At 43.9% G+C, this 19122-nt stretch overlaps 1 protein-coding gene across 1 annotated transcript in view; it reads right to left on the bottom strand.

Moving 5' to 3' along the window:
• LOC120403120 (E3 ubiquitin-protein ligase RNF213-like) overlaps window positions 1-19122 on the bottom strand; it is a 123891-nt gene that overhangs the window by 99952 nt on the left and 4817 nt on the right. Inside the window, exons 4-8 of the mRNA XM_039533877.1 lie at window positions 14956-15221; window positions 11742-11962; window positions 9874-10068; window positions 7282-7480; window positions 5967-6031 (exon numbers count right to left, since the gene is read on the bottom strand). Of these exons, the coding sequence (XP_039389811.1) occupies window positions 5967-6031; window positions 7282-7480; window positions 9874-10068; window positions 11742-11962; window positions 14956-15221 (946 nt within the window). The remainder of the gene's footprint in view (window positions 1-5966; window positions 6032-7281; window positions 7481-9873; window positions 10069-11741; window positions 11963-14955; window positions 15222-19122) is intronic.

The raw sequence follows: 19122 nt of genomic DNA, 5'->3' as shown, positions 1-19122 counted from the left end.
ACAATTCATGAGTTTACTCTGTATAAGCTTTATACACAGTAAAACGGATTTATTTGGGTTTAGACCCCACTGGGAGCTGGGCATCTGAAGGTTAAAGACAAGAACACTTCTGTGAGCTGTTTTCAGTTAAGCCTGCAGCTGTTAGGGGACGTGGTTCAGACCTGGGTCTGGGTCTGCAGCAGGCTAGTGGGTCTGGCTCAAACCAGGCAGGGCACTGAAGTCCCAAGCTGCCAGGGCAGGAAAGCAGGGGCAGAAGTAGTCTTGGCACCTCAGTTGGCAGCTCCCAAGGGCGGGTTCTGTGATCCAGCCCATCACAGTGAGTTCTATGTTTTGTGTCACATGACTAAATTATGGTTTTGGGGAGTTTTTGTTGCAACAACAATATTTTTGCACATAAAAATGTGCATAAAAATAATAAAACTAATTAAAATATAAAAAATATTAATAATAAAACATTTTCCTTTGTAGTACCACACTATTTATAATTAGAATTAGAATTTAACCGCTATGGGTGTGTCCTTATAAAACATCGGTGGTGGTTCAGTCTTTGCAAAAGTCAGTCATAAATATAGGTGTGTTTGTCAATGAACAATGTAATTGTAATTTGATTATAAGACCCAAACAACATTATTATTCTATATTATAGTACGGTATATTGTATTATATTATAATATTATATATTGCATAATTATATATATAATTTTGATTTGGAATTTGTCAGGTAATGTAGCCAGTTGTTTGGCAGAACCCACATTAAAAATTCATAAGTTCATTGGGCAAACCACCATAATATTAATGTAAAATTCTACCTTTAATAGCTATATTACAGCTACAATGTTTTATAGTGTAATAATATAAAATATGTATATACAGGGCCGGCGCTTCCATTAGGCGACCCTAGGCGGTCACCTAGGGCACCAGGATTCGGGGGGCGGCATTTTGCGCGCTCCCCACGGGGCGCACGGAAGCTTCCGGTTCCGCTCCAGTCTCACCATCGAAGAAGGACCTTCTGCTGACGTGCCGTGGAAAACAGCGGCAGGCAATTGAGCAGCTCAATGACTGCCGCTGTCGCCTGTGGCATTTCGGCGGAGGGTCCTTCTTCGGCGGCGCAACGGGAGCGGAACTGGAAGCTCCCGTGTGCCCTGTGGGGAGCGCACAAAATGCCACCCCCCAAATTCTGCCTAGGGTGCCAGAAACCCTGGCACCACTCCTGTATATATAGTATATAAAATATAATATAATACAATATACTATACTATAATATAGAACAATAATATTAGTTGGGTCTTATAATCAAACAATAAAAATATAAAATCAAGTTCTAGCTAAAATAACTTGGTGATCCTCAATATTATCCCCATATCAGAGCGGGGTGGATATGTTTATACTGGAACAAATCTTTTTAATTATTTAATTTTGAATTTGTATAACTTGTGTCACTCTGAGGTTTGTTTAGGAATAGTTAAAGAATTAAGTTATCAATTCAAATCTAGTAAATGCCCATAAGATCAAGTGCCACAACGTTGTACCAGAAAAGGGTCATGTCTTTACAGGTACTCAGCAACAATACAAATCCTCAGAGGGGACCCAAGCCAAAACTAGCTCCCAGCACCAGGACGCTGACAGCATTGTTCCTCCCCTGCAGCAGCCATGACTTTCTAACAATTGGTTCGGCCAATTAAATGCAGACTCCCAAGCTCCAGTGTCTGTACCATGTAAAGGAAGCTGAGAAAATAAACTTTGGCATAAACCTCCAAATGATGAAGTCTGTATGTTGTGATCTGGAGCCCACAGCAGCAGCCCGGTGCAAGGACACTGTGACGTTGCACCCTATAATGTTTTATGGAAATATGTTTATGAAAGTAAATATGACATAACTGAAATATGTTTTATGCTACATATGCCATGTAACATATCTCCGCAAAGGTTATGATCTACTGAATATATTCATCCTATTTGTATGCATGTATCATTTTTGTATTTGAAATTATGAATATTGGCTGTGTACTGGTTTGATTTTAAGTAGCCTTAGTAAGGCATTTGGTCAGCTTCTTGAGAAAGGAATTTGCAAGTTAAGTGCCCAATCAAGAAACACTTAAGCTAACAATGAACATTGAGATGCCAATCCACATCAGAGCTTTCCTGGGAATGTGGCCTGGCTTGTAAGGACTGAGTCATGCATGGACATGTGACTTGCCCATGTGACTACAAAAGTCCATTTTGGAGTTGAATTCTGCACAGGAGAGAAGAGGGGGTTTCCACCCACAAGAGAAAGTCTATTTAAGCCTCTGGGAGACCCCTCCATTTTGTCTTCAGCTGGCTCAAGAGGTAGCCTCTCCACCCCCCAAAGGATACCTGAAAGAAACTGGAACAAAGGACAGTAACCACAGGGGTGTGATTGATTGCTGGACCCAGACTAGAAGGAGGCTAGTCTGTAAAAGAGGCTTATTGGAACATCTCTGAGGGTGAGATTTTATCTGTATTCAGCTTCTTACTGTATTAGGCTTAGACTTGCGTGTTTTGTTTTATTTTGTTTGGTAATTCACTTTGTTCTGTCTGTTATTACTTGGAACCACTTAAATCCTACTTTTTGGATTTAATAAAATCACTTTTTAATTATTAATTAACCCAGAGTATGTATTAATACCTGGGGGAGCAAACAGCTGTTCATATCTCTCTATCAGTGTTAGAGAGGGTGAACAATTTATGAATTTACGCTGTATACGCTTTATACAGGGTAAAACGGATTTATTTGGGGTTTGGATCCCATTGGGAGCTGGGCACCTGAGTGTTGGAGGCCGGAACACTTCTTAAGCTGTTTTCAGTTAAGCCTGCAGCTTTTAGGGGATGTGGTTCAGACCTGGGTCTGTGTTTGTAACAGGCTAGCGTGTCTGGCTCAAACAAGGCAAGGTACTGGAGTCCCAAGCTGCCAGGGAAAATGGGCTTAAAGGTAGTCTCAGCATATCAGTTGGCAGCCCCAAGGGGGTCTCTGTGACCCAGCCCGTCACAGATACCTTTTGTGCACTGGTGCAAGGACACCTTTTTGCACTGGTATTGTCATCGGGGTAATATAATCTCATCCCCAGTGGGCAGCATACAAAAGCTGGGGAAGACTGAACATGGACAGTATTAAGTTTATTGCCTGAAGTGTTGGTGTCGTGTATATCTATAAATATATGTATGTGTATGTATCAGAAAGGGACACATTGTAAAGGAGCATGCCAGGGAAAAGTGCAACTCTCAGCTGTGCACTAGCGTCTGTAACCTGGAAAAGGGTTTATCTGCAAATCAATAACTCTGGAGTGGGTACATCTATACCAGGTGTAGCAATGGGCATAAATCAGCTCTGTATATAGTATACACATGTGACACCATCCTATAATTATAGGATTGGAAAAGGTCCCACATTTCACCACAGATTAGCAATAGCTACATTGTATTGTAAATGACTGTTTTTAAAAAAGGAAAAGCCACTTGTTTAATTCTTGTCAAAAGTGCCACCTAAAGCAATTCAGGTCTGGGGTCTGTAACACTGCATCCTAATTAAAACTCTTATTTAACTAAGATTATCATGGCAAAATCTTCTGTGTCCTGTTCACAGCCTCGTTGCCTGTGTTCAAGCCAGGTGAGAACGTGTTCGGTCACTTGGCAGTTACCCACTCAGTAGGTCACCTTGAAGACAATGTATAATAAACGTAGCGATTTATCTCCTCTGGTAGTTGATCACCCAAACAGGAAAATTCCACCGATGGCCTGTTGCTCTGAAGAGGGATATCAGCACATTGGCAGATACAATATGTTTGAGGTGGACACACCGCAGTGTGGTCAGAAGGAAGGTACCATAAAATCCGCTGTCATCGGTAGCCTGCCAGGCTAACCAAGCAATAGGCTTGTATGCGGAGGGTAACATATAGTGAAGTGGCTGGTATCCCAATATTGCAATATATCAAAATTACAGTTATGGTCAATTGGAGTGCAGGATCACAGGGTTAAATTTTTGCCAGACCCCAAAGGCACATATACACCTATACTAATTCAGCAGGTGGCAATTCCCATTTTCCTGTTATCTGTTGTGTTAAGGGTAAAGTCCTCATCTTATGTAATAGGGACAAGGGTTCATTAACACCCATAGCCTAGTGGGCTAGTTTGCCTTTGTTATATTCACTGCTATGTAGCCCAGTGAGCTGGCTTGCCTTTGTTATATGTACTGCTTTACATTATATTTTGCTTTCCATTATATTCAGCAGTAATGCAAGAAACCTGTATCCTGTATCCTGTACTGTATCCTGTAAGACATTAGCGTCAGCAAGTTAGCATAAAGTTTAAGGCCTATGAACTTTGAACAGATAAACATTGCAAAATAAACGGCCCAACAGAAAACCCCAAGTATTTGGGGAGCTGAAAATAAAGGTTAAGGGGCTCAGTACATCTGAAATGTGTTTGAGACAGACACTGTTTTGTGCGGTAAGGCTGACCAAGTGGAAGACTCTGATGGAGAGGGTGACCTATGCTGGAAATAGCCAATTTTGCATTGTAACCAATCGTAAGGAGACCCACCTCATAAAAATTATTAACAATATGGATAAAGCCAAACAAGCTATTACCCAATTAATGAATGAAGGTGATGAGTGTTCAACAATCCTCAAGGTGGATTTTGAAGTAAAAGACTGGATTATTGTCCATGGAATTGCAACAGAGATTATTTTCATTATTTTAGGTTGCACTCAATGTAAATTCAATGGGTATAAGCAAAAATCTAAACAAGTACCAAACATTAATGATGGCAAATATATATATATGGTACCCTTCCTCCACCCCAAGTGGTGGAAAATGGCATTGAAACTGTCCCCACAGAGGTTTGACCATCTACATCTGTACCTGTGTGATGGGGTTCATTTACAAAGGGGGGCATGTAGCCTATAGGCTAGCCTGCTTGCTTGCCTATATATCTTTTAAGTTTCTTATTTTCTTATAGGTTTGATTATTTGTTTTATTGATAGGTTGAGCTAAGGCAAAGGTAGCATACACATGTCTGGGACCTTTCACCCAGACAGCAAAGTTAGAATACATATATTTGGGACCTTTCACCTAGATAGGTGGTGATGAGCTAATGCATAATGTCCATGTATGGCTGCGACTTTTAACATAGAGGATGCGTTAAAGCAGGTTGGCATAGGGGCTTTCCTAAGTTCATACCCTTTTAAACTTAGGTACACCACAACTTAGAACTTGGAAAGAATCGATTAGGACAGAAACAACAAATGTGATACCTAACCACAAAAGGGCCATGGTAACAAATTGACATATATGATACTAAATTAAGATAACTGATGTACTAACCTATAGGAAAAAGACACTCCAGCATTAGTAAGATGAGGAAATACAAATAAGGAAAAGGTGGGAAATCCCCTACTAAATATGCATCAAACATAGCAGTGTCAGTGTAACATATTATAAAAGTGGCATCCCAGCCTAGAGGCGGTAGGAGAGAGAGGTGTAATCCTTGGGAGGTGCTGGAGTGATGGCCACTGGTGATGAGGGAGAAGGTGATGAGGAAGATGATGGATAACACTTCAGGTTGTCCTACAAGGGATGGTGTGAGTACAGTATCTGGAAGTGCAGATGTACATTCTGTAGTATCTCTATCTTACTAAGTTGGGGTGTTTGTGACTGTGCTAAATGTACTAATATACTATATTTGTAAATATAAAAGAGTTCCTATAGTGTGAGTTGTTGCAACTGTGCACTATATAACAATTTAAATAATACTGGGCCTGATCTTGGGACAAGAACCTGTCAACCCTCAAAGTGATAACTGGGGATTCTTAAGTAATCTATATAATTAATACACAATCTAAAGATCAGGCAACAGCACCATCACCTCCTCCTGCTTCTCCCTAGGATGGTGGTGGCTGCTTTCTGTTTCTTTGCTACCTTGTTAAGAAGTTTGGGCGTAAAATACTCACCTGGTACCAAGCCAAGCCTCTGTCCTTCTGGCAATGTCCTTCAAAACTACATTGACATCACTTTCCTGAAACGACAGAAAGAGCGCATAGCATGGAAATGGGTCACCTTTAAAGCTCATCAAAAATTACATTTCTTTTCCATGGAGAACTTCAACTTTTTGAAAGAAAGAAAGTAAGAAAGTAAGAAAGAAAGAAAGAAAGAAAGAAAGCCCAGTGTTTTCAGATGAAAACCAAAACCTTCTGGATATTTGTTTCTTCTATGGACAATCACAATTTTTACACCAAAAGGAAAAACAAAACAAAGTTTTGTTGAAAACCCAAACATTCTTGAAAAACAGTTTTGACAGAACATTTTCAGTGAGCCCTAGTCACCTTTATCCTCCCAGACTTTGCAGGTCCTGCACCCCGCATGGCTAAGCCACAGCCAAGTCCATGCCCAAAATACACCTCTACCTCGATATAACGCGACCCGATATAACACGAATTCGGATATAACGCGGTAAAGCAGTGCTCTGGGTGGGTGGGGCTGCACACTCTGGTGGATCAAAGCAAGTTCGATATAACGCGGTTTCACCTATAACGCGGTAAGATTTTTTGGCTCCCAAGGACAGTGTTATATCGAGGCAGAGAAGTATTTAGCATGTGTCCTGATCCAGCTCCCATTGAAATCAATGGACAAATTCTCACTACACTGGTGTGACAGCACCTCTAGACTTAAAGCTGATTAAGTTCAATGGTGGGGACTGAGCCCGATGCTGTGCAGCTAGACAAGCTGAGGTGGAAAGCCTTGGGTTGGGAAACAAGCAATGAAACCCAAGCAAGGCACCTCGCCAAGGCCTTGCAGGAAGGGCTGCTCAAAGTTTTCCTTCAGCATTTTGTTCCAGTGGAAAATTGTAGTTTTGACTAAATTCAAAATTTCAATTTTTTGTGAAGAAACAGCGCGCGCACACACCTAAAAAATTTGCGATTTTGGCCATTTTTTTTCAGTTTTTGGCCATTTATGGCTGCAAAAATTTTGGGACTCAGTTGGTGAGATCTGAAAAAATGTCAATATGTGGGATTTTGTTTTTGTTGATCGTTTTTTGACAGGAATTTTGATTAAATTATTTTTCCTGTTTTTATCTAAATTCCCAGATTCAATTCTAGTGTCCCCTAGATCACTGTCCCCCAATATTTGCCCCCTTATTTATTTTGTTTTATTTGAAATTTTCATAGGAAAAACAAAGATTTTATGACCAGCTAGAAAATATGTCTTAGGAAATAAAAATTAATGGGAGGTGGCCCCATTAACGTGCTTGTTGTCTGTTAGCCTTACGTTTATTTCGTGACCCTTTGCTAGGCGACTGGTGATCCGCTGGTAGACGTTGCTCAAGAGAAGCTGCAGAGGCACATGAATGTGAGGAACAGGCTCTCTACAAAAATTCTTCAGGGCAAGCATGTCAATGACTTTCTCTGCCAGAGGAGCGCAGCTCCCGATGAAGGTCTGATGGGCTTTTATCATCGCCAGAACCTTCCTGTACAGGTGGGAGATAGTGGTATGTTAATAAAAGTTTGGTATTTGCTGTGGGCAGATTGGTTTATTCTTTTAAACTACACTAACTATCATAGTTTTGGCCCAAGGAGCTGGTATCTAAGAGAATGCGTCATTCTCTCTCAAACTGTTGCTTTACAATGACCTGCAAAGGAAAACAAAAATTGGGCTGGCGATGTTTGTGGCCTCTTTAGGCTGGATGGTGATTTGTACTGCTCTGTGCTATAGTCACTTGCAAGACAGCATGTTGTATTTTGTATATGTTTACAATGTGATATTTGAACATCTATAAAACTACTGATTCTAGACTGGAGTGGTTCTTGGTGAATTCATCAACTTGTGGATTGGTTAAGAATAGCTCTGAGAAACACTGTTTAAAGGTAAAAGTAGGCCTGAAAGGAACCTAGTATTAAAAATATAGATTAATAAATTCTGAGGCCAGAAGGACCATTGTGATTATCTGTTCTGACGTCCTGTATAACACAGACCACAGGACTTCCTTGAAATGACTCCTTTTTGAATTACAGCAGATCTTTTAGAAAACATCCAGTCTTGATTTATACAGTAAATTGCCATTGATGGAGAATCCACCACAGACCTTGATAAATTCTTCCAATGATTAACTACTCTCACTATTCAAAATGAATGCTATTTCTAGTCTGAATTTGTCTAGCTTCAACATCCAGCCACTGGATCTTGTTACTTCTTTGGGCTGGTCAACACAACCATGGTAAATCAATCTTAACTTACGCAACTTCAGTTATGTGACTAGCATAACTGAAGTCGAGGTTGTTAGATCCATTTACCGCGGGGGCTACATTGCGCTGTGTTGATGGGAGGGCGTCTCCTGTTGACTTCATTTATGCTTCTTCGGGAGGTGGAGTAGGAGTACTCAAATTGATGGGGGAGTGCTCTTCCATTGATTTAGCATGTCTTCACCACACCCGCTAAATTGACACTCGCTGCATCGATTACAGCAGTATCGATCTACCAGCAAGTGTAGACATATGCTTTGTCTGCTAGACTGAAGAGTCCTCTATTCTCAAATTGCTGTTCCCCGTGCAGATACGTATAGATGGTGATCAAGTCACCTCATAACCTTCTCATTGTTAAGCTAAATAGATTGAGCTCCTGTAATCCCTCACTATAAGGCGTTTACAATAATTCTCCTGGCTCTTTTTTGAATCCTCTTGAATTTCTCAAAATTAGTATGCTCACACTCCCTGGGCTCAGTAAAAAGGGTTATCCTAATGAAATCCCACTCCAACATTGCCTATAACATTTATCAAATTGGCAAATTTAGTTTACTAGATTTCAGCTTTAAAATCTAAAATCAGCAAATTCATAACATAGACACTCCCACCCTATTCACCACAAAACCTTAACAGTGACTTCGTAAACTTTATGACTTCATGACCTTCTTCATGATCAGTTATAGTTATATCAACAGCCCAGCACATCTTACCTGCATGTGGCCCATGTGTCTGTGAAATGTTTCTGCCTTAACACTACTGAACTCAAAGGAAAATGAGACAATTCACCAGGGATGTTTATTTTCTCTCTCATTATTCTCTCTGTGTTGATTCATTATTCAACAGTTCACCATGAAAAATGCAAATAGAGCTTAGAGTTCCGAACTTGTGTTTGTTTTTTTCCTGTTAATCTGAACTCTAGCACCCAGCCTGAATCACAGTGCGATTACCTCCGCACCATAATGATGAAGGATTTTTAAAAATCAATTAATTAAATACATTCACAAAAAATATAAATACAGAAGAAACCCAGATAATAATCCCTAAGCTCTTACACTGAGCTTTTCATCTGTAGATCTCTGACTGGAAATAAGGTGTAAATGTTTAACTGTGAGAGTAATTAACTGTTGGAACAATTGACCAAAGGTTGTGGTGGATTCTCCATCACCGAGAATATATTTCAGTCAAGATCAGAAGGTTTTCTAAATGATCGGCTCTAGTTCAAATAGGAATTAATTCAGAAGTTCTCTGGCCTCTGTTATACAGGAGTCAGACTAAATGATCACAATGGTCTTTTCTGGCCTTGGGAATCTATGAATCAAAGCACTCTGAGGCCACATCCTTATCCCCATGTTACAGACGGAGGAACCGAGGCATGAGGAGGTGAAGTGATTTGCCCAAAGTTTCCCAGCAAACCAGTGGCATAGCCAGGAATAGAAGCCAGGTCTTCTGGGACTCAGGTCAGTTGCTCTAACCACTAGCCCACACAATCTTCATTGGTACTACTCCATTTAGAGCCAATAAGCAAAGTGCTTACAAATCATTATACCACAAATGATATTACATTTTACGAGACAAAAGAACTACAACGTTCTTTTACAGAATATTTCTCTTTTAGACTCACGTTTGCTTCTCTTCATCCTTCCTCAGCTGAGCGAAAGGCAGCAACTGCATGTCTTGTGAAGTTAAAGGGTCCTCTGCCTTTTCAAATGATTCCCTTTGAATTTCATACAGCAAAGGAAGCAGCCAGACCCAACACGTGCTCTTAGAGTCTTTGGCGCTTTGGATGCAAACATGCTTCAGAGCTAAAACACACTTCCTGCAATGACACGGATGCAAAATGTTAAACAAACAAAAAAAAATTCCTTGTATTCAGACAAATTGTATCCACAATTATGTCAGTGCCTCTCTTAATGAGTTTGAACTTCAGCTGCAAACTGGATGGCTGGATGGATGACAGGGCAAAGATACTATATGCAGCTGCACAAATAGAGCCAAGGTCTTTTTGAGAGCTGCGTGAATAATTGATGTTTTTGTTCAAAAATATTGGGGGGGAGGAAATACCTGTGGTTCGGGTTGAACCGAATATAAAAATTCCAAAAAATGTCAACGAATCCAAAAAGTCAATTTTGGGTCAAAGGAAACATGGCGCTCAACCCAAATCAGTTGGTTTCCAGGCATTTTAAAGGGCTAGTCACAAACCAGCCAGAGGACGTGCTGCCTCTTTTATAACCTTTAGTCCAGTAGGGAGGGCACTCACCTGTGATGCAGGAGACCCAACTTTGAATCCCCACCCTGGAATGGGGATGTGAACCAAGGACTCCCCGGTGAGTGCCCTAACTGCTAGGAAATCCTGTGTTGCTCTCTCTGGTAGAAGCTTTGTATAAAATACTTGAATAGTCACGGGGCCAGCTAAAGCACACAAGAAAGAATTATTCTATAGCCTGGTGGTTCAGACATTCACCTAAGATATGGGAAAGCTAAATTCAAGTCCCCCTGAGCCAATGTTTCCTGTTATAACAGGGCTTTAGTATATTACTTTCCTCAAGGTTAACCCAATGATGAACATTTGAAACCAAGTTTGCTTTGAATCAACATTTGCACTTTTAATGGCACTTGAGGTCAAAATGTTAATTCAGAAAGAACATTTTGTTTCAGCTCAACTTATTAAAATGAAAAATGTCACCTCAAATGGTTAAAACATTGGTTCAATCAGAAATTCTCAATCTTTTCCATTGTGACATTTCCAAATAGAAATTTTTCAGAACCTCCATTGCATGAACGTTTTCAAGATGTTGCCTTTTTGTCCCGCTTTGTAAATTCTGTTTTCGGATAATAAGGTTGCAATAGCTTGAAAGCTGGCAGATGTTCCTCCCCTCCCATCTGTATATCCATCTTCCCAGGATTCAATGGGCATTCTACAAACCACAGGTGAATCCTGCACCTAAGACTATCACAGAAAATGGAGGTTTGGGATCTTTTGTGTCAATCACCTTTATGCAGATGGGGCAGCCCTGCCAGAGCTCTTACCCATCTGGGGGTAACACCACTAGCAACCAACTTGAGACCTGTTCCTTGGAAGCACTAATCCTCTGCTCCCATTGACTTTAAGGCTGTCCCATTGATTGATGGCTAGACTAGGTTTCCATCTGACTAACGTTAGAGGAGAGCTAGGATTCATTACCTGCCACACAGAAGGCTCTAAATTTGGTCTTTCTGGTTGGGATTGTGGTTTCTAGGTGCTACTGCAGTACAAATAATACATTATAGTAATTGTAACTCTAGGGTTAACCTTGAAGAGGGTGATTCCATGCTGAACCCCTATTATATATAATGAAAACCCATGAATAATTATTAACTCCTACTTTTGGAGCTGTGTGCTTTGCAAATATCTCAGTTCAGAGCATTTAAAGAGAAGTGAATGTGTTACCTTTAAAACCACAGGCAGGGTTCAAGCAAATAAAATTACGTATATAGTGAGTTAGATACTACCTTTTTCTTGGTTCTTTCAGGTTGGTGAATTTGTCTTCCTGCGACCCAACTTTCTGGGCCATTTGTTCAATCTTGCTCATGGCCTTTGCACTTATATGGATACTGTGGTGAGATACTGTGCATAATGCAAAGAGGAGAAAATCCATTGCTGAAATAGTAGGATGCTGAAATCTGAGGTTTCCGAGTACATTTTCAATGAATTTGCGGATGTAATCATACACCTAGACAAACACAGTAATAACGTACATTTTACCGGAAGTGTCAGACATGCCTGAAATAAAGTTCTCCCAGCATTGTCTCAGCTGCACTGGCCAGTGGACGGGGATGGATGATGGAGGAGGTATTTGCCATTACTCACAGAGTGGAAAGGTGGTTTGAGGCTAAAGGCCCTAGCATAGCATTTAGGAGACTCATGTTCAATTCTTCCCTTTGCTACAGACTTCCTGTGTGACTTGGTCAAGTCAGTTAATCTCAACCTTTTCTATTTAGATTGTAAGATCTTCAAGGCAGGGACTGTTCTTGAGTTTGTCACCGTGCAGCACTGTGTGTCTATGCAACGCCTGGTGTGACAGGGCCCCAATTTCAATCTCTGTGTGTTTGTGCAGCACCCAGCACAGTGGAGCCCCCATCTTGGTTACTATGGCCTGGTCTGCACCTAAAACCTAGGTTGACCTAGCTATGTCACTCAGGGGTGTGAAAAGTGTACACACCTGAGAGATGCAGTTAAGCTGACCTAAGCCTGGGTGTAGACACTGCTAGGACAACAGAAGAATTTTTCCATTGACCGAGCTACCACCTCTTGAAAGGGTGGATTAACTACAGAGATGGGAAAACACCTTCTGTAGCTATACGAAGGGTCTATCCTATGGTGGCACAGCTCCAGTGCAGTAGCTGTACTGCTGTAGCATCTGTAGTGTAGACATAGCCTATGTGTCTACATAGCCACTTCTCACTATGATATAAGTACCTTTGTAAGAACCGTACAGAGAATGGAAGTTCTGCTTTGTGAAGGATTTTGAAATTTGGCTTCGTTCTGAATTAGAACAAAACCCAACCATTTCAAAGCCCACATGAGTAGAGATACTGTCTGCTTGTTTTCTGTCAGAAGAAGCTCTAAATACAGATTCAAGGAAAGATCCTTCATCTCTCGACTGTTTGGTTCTTACAAGGAAGTGTACCAAATGTAAAGTGGAGATCACCAGAGACAATCTGGGTGCCCTGAAAGACTTTTGGGAAACTGGCAGTTGGAATTACAAACTGTGATTCACATGAGCATATATTTTACCTGCTTTAACCTCTCAATAACTCTCATTTCCTTTTCTTGGCTAATAAACTTGTAGTTTACTATAGGATTGGCTGCCACCGTGGTCTTTGGTGTAAGATCTGGAGCACCAATCGACCTGGGATAAGTGGCTAGTCTCTTAGGACCGGGAGCAACCTGAGGTGGTGTTATTTTTGGTTTAAGTGACCATTTATCACAAAGTCCAGGTTGTCTGTGTCGCAAGATAGACTGGAGTGTCTAAGGGGACTCTCTGTGACTCTATGGTAAGACTGGTATGGTGAGCCGGGGTACACATTTGTCACTGGCTTGGTGAAATCTAATTATAGATCACACCAGCAGTCTGGGGGGTCTGCCCTGTTCTCTGACAGGCTGCCCTGAGGTCAGCACGCTCAGTTGTGAGCCACTCCAGACAACGTGACAGTGTTCACCATGTTCTATGTTTTAGAAACCCCCAGAAACTAGTCAGAGTAGTGGTGTGTGGAGCTGGGACTGGTGTGTCTGTGTATAGTTAGTCAATGTGGCTATTTGCGACCTAGCTGCACTTGTCTGGATTCTTCATATTGTTATTGTGTAACGATCAAGTGACACAACAGACAGTCTCTGCCCTATGACTGGTTTAGGTATTGGATGTAAGGGTGCAGGCAGTCTTGCCCAGCGGTCACAGCTGGACTGAGGCCTGCCCACCGGGGGCAGGAGTCCCCAGCCAGGTCCCATAAACAAGAGTCAGGGTCAGAGTCAGGCTGTGGTCGGAGACCGGAGATCAGAGGTAGTACCAGGCTGGAATTGAGAGGCAGGAATCAGGGTCAAAGTCAGGCTGGAGTCAGAGACCAGGGGACAAAGCAAAGTCTGGCTTTGCAGCAGACCAAGATCTGTGTGGTTGCCCAAACAAATTCCTAGGACAACACCTGGGGTTAATAGGGGCACTTGGCCAAACAGAGGGCTGCAGGGTACTGTTATTCTGGCTCTTGTGGGTGGTACTTCCTGTGGCACCTACTCTCCACAGAGCTCCCTGGCTGTGTCTTTGCACAGCCTGGGTTCTAGCCCCCAGGTCCCTACATTAGGGAACAATTAGAGCAGCAGGTTTGTCACACTGCAGAAAAAGTCACAGATACCAGGATTTCTCAGTTTGTCCAGGACTTCCTGAAGGTGGGTCACCGGCTCAGCGCTGAAGGGAGCATGTGATGGGGAGGCAGCAGGGCCAAACCTGAGCAAATGGTGCTGCAACCACATGCATTAGATCACAACACCCAGAGTGGGGAGCTGGGGACCAGCCACACGAGAGCTGCCTGTGCCTGGGCTGAGTGCAGGGCAGGTTTGCCCCCTCCCCAAGCTGATATTAGGGTTGTGGTGCTGGGGCAAAGGGGGCTGCTATGGGTGGTCAATGCCCCCTCACTTGTTAGGGCATTATCTGTCCAAATTCATGGAGCAGACACTAAACCTGTGAATTGTGTGATATTGACCATGACTGCTCTGTGGTTTTTAATAAAAAATGCCATGACATCTGCAGCCCTCATCATGATGAATGGGATTTTGCCAAATTTAAAGCCACCCTGCCTTTTATGGAGGCAGCTTGTTCAAGAACAGACTCTGGAGATCAGGTCCAAAGCTGGTAGAGATGATCCTGGTGGCAGCCCAATCCAGCTCCCATGAAAGCTGATGGAAATCCTTCCTTTCAACAGGAGTTAGACTGGGCCGTTAGCATCTCATCCAAAGCCCATGAAGTCAATGGAAAGACTCCATAATTCCAATGGGTTTTGGAGCAGACCCCAAGGCCGGAGAGGGAAAGAGCAACAAAAGTAACGTTCAGCTTTTAACGATTCTTGGATGATTGTCAAGGCACCATGTGGAGGTAGAGCTACCTCCAGAGAGGTTCAGTGGGGGCCTTTCCCGCTATTGTGGAGCTGCCATGAGAGACGGGCGTTGCTCACTTACCTTTCTCTCGTCAAAGTCAGTTTCATGATCATTTATTTTTCGCTCTGCATCACCGATGTTGCTGGTTTTGAAACACTCTTTGTAGCAGTCAAGCTTCCTTTCCACATCACCAAAGTCCTTCCTGTGAGAAAGTTCTTGGTATAGCTCATCTTCCAGGAACTGCAGGATAGACTCACTAGCAGTCTCTTTGGACTTTCCTCTTGATAAAAAGCCAAACCAGGACTTTTCTGGAGACTGACAGATGTCATCAAATTGGGTCCACACTCCTAGTGAGAAATAAACATTTATACACCTTCAAATGAACGCTTGTAAACTTTCAAACTTGCAAGGGGGCAGACTGTGGGAGCAAGCAGTCCACAACTGTCACAGAGTTAATGTTTTCATTTGCCATTTTATAGTGCTGCTTGTGCAATTCAGTTAATAGATTACAAGGCCAGCAGGGCCCTTTGTGCCCATCCAGCCCAGCCTCCTGCCTATCCGAGCCAGAGAATCTCCCCCAGTGATTCCTGCCTCCAACCCAGTAACTCCTGGCTGAGCTAGAGCGGAGCTTTGAGAGAGAGACGCCCCATCTCGGCGGACAGACTCCCAGTGACGCAGAATCCATCCTGTCCATGGGCGCCAACTTATATGGGCTCTTGGAGCTAAAGCCCCAGGAATATTCATAATCAGGGGCTCTGCTCCACCAATATTTGGAGCTAGATTTTTCCCCCTCCCCGGAGCTTCCCTGCTTGAATGTAAAGAGAGCGCACAGCACGTCTCTCTCTCTCTCCTTTGCTGCTGCTGCCGGTAGCCTAAAGGCTGCAGCATTAGCATACAAGGAATGTGCTAACTACTGATGAAGCACTCAGGAGGGGGAGGGGAGTGGAGGGGGCCTCCCTTCTCCTGCCCCTACCTGGAGGAGACACAAACGGGCCAGGAGACAGACATCATTCACCTTAGCAGATGCTGGGGCTTCCGTGAGTGTTTGACCCTATGATTTTTTATTATGTTTGAGTGTTTGACCCTATGATTCCCCCCCTGCCCCAGCCCCAGTCCCAGCCCCTACTCCTACCCCCAGTGAGGCACAGCAGGCTGCACAGGGGAGGCAGGAAGCCACATGTGAAGGCAATGCCCCCTCCCCCAGCACCCACCAACCCACCCGCCACAGGAGGGATGGGAGAGGGAGGCTTCCTACACCTGAGCAGCTGGGGCTTGGGTGAATTTTATGACACCCTGCTCCCCCGTCCCATAGCCAGCCACCACCCTGCCTACCCCACTTCTGCCCCATGCTGGGCAAGGGGCAGCCCCATCCACAGTGAAGTTATGGTGAGGGGCAGCAACATGGAAGGCCACCTGTGCCCCCCCCCAGTACCCATCATAGGGGAGGGGAGTGAGCTTTCTGGACCTGAGAGGGGCTCTAGGAGCATGTGCAGAGTGTGTGTGCCGTGGGGGGCAGGAGGGTCCCTCCTGGAGCTTGCTGCTGCCAGTGGTGGTGATGGGGAGTCCTCTCTGGCCCTAGCCCTGGGGCAGCCTGTCTGCACCCCAAGTTCCTCATCCTCAGCCCTGCCTCATCCCAAAGCCTGCACCCCCAGCACCGAGCACGCTCCTGCACTGTGAACCCCTCATCCCCAGCCCCACCCCAGAACCCTCACCTGAGGGGAAAAACATGCAACTTAAATTTGGTGGTCAGTTTGGAGTATCATTGTATTTAGCACAATATTTGATTATTTTACACCCTTCAAAGTATGTAACTGGTCGTATACAGGTGTTTTCTCTGAATACTGTCTGTGTGCCTCAGTTTCCCCAATGCATTTCTTAAGGCTCTAGATGATGGGATAAGGGCGTGTGATTGTTGTAAAGCCCTAGAGGGCCAGTGTGATGCTGTCTGCACAGAGAATGGCTGCAACCCTGCCTCCAGGCAACTGATGGTCTGGGCCACCCCCCTGCAAGGTGCCAACTGAAGGTGTTGGAGAACAAAGAGATCAGGTGGCCTCCTAATGCCTGGAAAAGAGACAAAGGCCAGAGGAGGGAGTGTCAGTGCCTGTGCAGACTTCCGGGAAGCGCATGGTGTGGAAGGGGATGCTGGGATGCTTTGGAACAACTCCATACAAAGCCAGTCAGGACTCTGGGGGAGCCTCCTCTCTGAGCAGACTGTCTCCAGGGCAAGAAGCTGACACCTTCCTGGGTCTGACCTCGGAGCATTCAGCATGCCCTTCCACACTGTGCACTTTCCGCAGCGAGTCTGCCCAGGCAGGTCCTGGGGCAACCAGAGGTCCCTGCACCCCAACTCCGCAGTCAGATGTGACTCTCAGCCAGACAGTAAAACAGAAGGTTTATTAGATGACAGGGATACAGTCTAAAACAGAGCTTGTAAGTACAGAAAACAGGACCCCTCAGTCAGGTCCATCTTGGGGGGTGGGGAGCCCAGACCCAAGTTCTGGGCCTCTCCCGATTTCCCCAGCCAGCTCCAAACTGACACTCCCTCATCTGGCCTTTGTGTCTCTTCCGGACAAGGAGGCCACCTGATCTCTTTGTCCCCAACACCGTCAGTTGGCACTTTGCAGGGGAAACTGAGGCACCCACACAGTATTCAGAGAAAACATTAAGAACATTCCCACTTTGTCACAACAGGTGCAACAAAATTTAATACCGTATATTAGGTATTAATAGGCAAGTGCTGCTTCTGACTTTCCACTTTTAATTGACCCTTGTAATCTTGTGGTGCTGACGCATTGTAGCTTCATTTTATATCAGCGTACAGGGTGAGAGCGGGGGGGGGGGGACGACCACCATTTTGGGCCCCACCAAAAATTATACGAACCTGCCGCCTATGATCCTGTCATAGGGGAGCTGATCCAAAGGCTAATTGTTTCCTCTGCTAAACACTGGCCCCTTATTCCCAGACTGAATTAGTCTCCCTTCTGCTCCCAGCCATTGGCTCTCGCTCTGCTTTGTGAGCTTAAGCTGCCCTCTCCTCTCAGAAATCTCTTCCCCACGTAAGTGCTTGTAGACCAGGATCATGTCACCTCTTAACCTTCTCTTGGATAAACAAAATACATCAAGCTCCTTCAATCTCTCACTCTAAGGCAGGTTTTCCAACACCTCGAATTGTTCCCGTAGCTCTTCTCTGAGCCCTCTCCAATTGGCCAAAGTCCTTTTGGACGTGCAGACACCAGAACTGGACAATGGATACTAAAATAGGGTTGAGTCTAGAGGAGATGGCCAGGCCATAGTTCCCTTCCCATGTCCCCGCTTGCATTATGGCACTAACACAGAGGAGCTCGTGAAGATGTGTAGCTGCGCCGATGTAGTTCTTCTAGTGTAGATCGGCCAATGGATTCATAAATTCTAAGGCCAAAAGGGATCATCATGACCATCTAGTCTGACTTCCTGTCAGACAAACCAGAGAACAGCCCCAAAATAATTCCTAGACCGTATATTTTAGAAAAACCACTTACCCAAGGGATTGGGCACATCCCACATGCCCCTGGACTCTCTGGGAGGTACTTTGCCTCCCCAAACCAAAATGTTTCCTGGAGCTCTCCTAATTATGGGCTACATCTAAACGGAACAGTATCATTCATTGCTTATTGGGCTGCTCAAAAATGTTTCCACCTAAATTTATTTTCGATGTGAACCTGACTAGTCAACCAAACAACGAATTGCACTGAAAATGTCTCATTTCCTGGATTTTTTTTTATTTTCATTGGAAAACCCAAACCCTGAAAACTGAACATCTATGGCTGAGAACCCCAATTTTTTTTCCTTGAGACAAAAGCCCCATTTTCTAACCAGTTCTAATTATTTATATTGTAAAAGCACCTGAAAGCTCCAATCATGGACCAGAACCCCACTGCATTAGGCACTGTACATTATTTATTGGGTGTATTATGGCACTGCCTAGGAGCCCCAGGCACAGACCAGGACCCATCGTGCTAGGTGCTGTAGAAACACAGTCCCTGCCCCAAAAGCTCACAATCTAACACCCAACAATGATCATGAAGATTCTGTGCTAGAACACTCACTGCACAAACTGCCCACGTTTTCCATTTATTCAGCCTGATTCTCAAGCTGCTGTAAATCAGAAACGACTCCACTGAAGTCAATGACATTACAATCAGACTCACTTGTACTTATACTCGGAGAGCCTGCAAGCCTGGACCTTCCATCATCATTTTCCACAGGGCT

Source organism: Mauremys reevesii, linkage group 4, assembly GCF_016161935.1.
Source record: "Mauremys reevesii isolate NIE-2019 linkage group 4, ASM1616193v1, whole genome shotgun sequence".
NCBI classification, from domain to species: Eukaryota; Metazoa; Chordata; order Testudines; family Geoemydidae; genus Mauremys; species Mauremys reevesii.
This window is presented reverse-complemented; position numbering and strand designations above follow the sequence as displayed.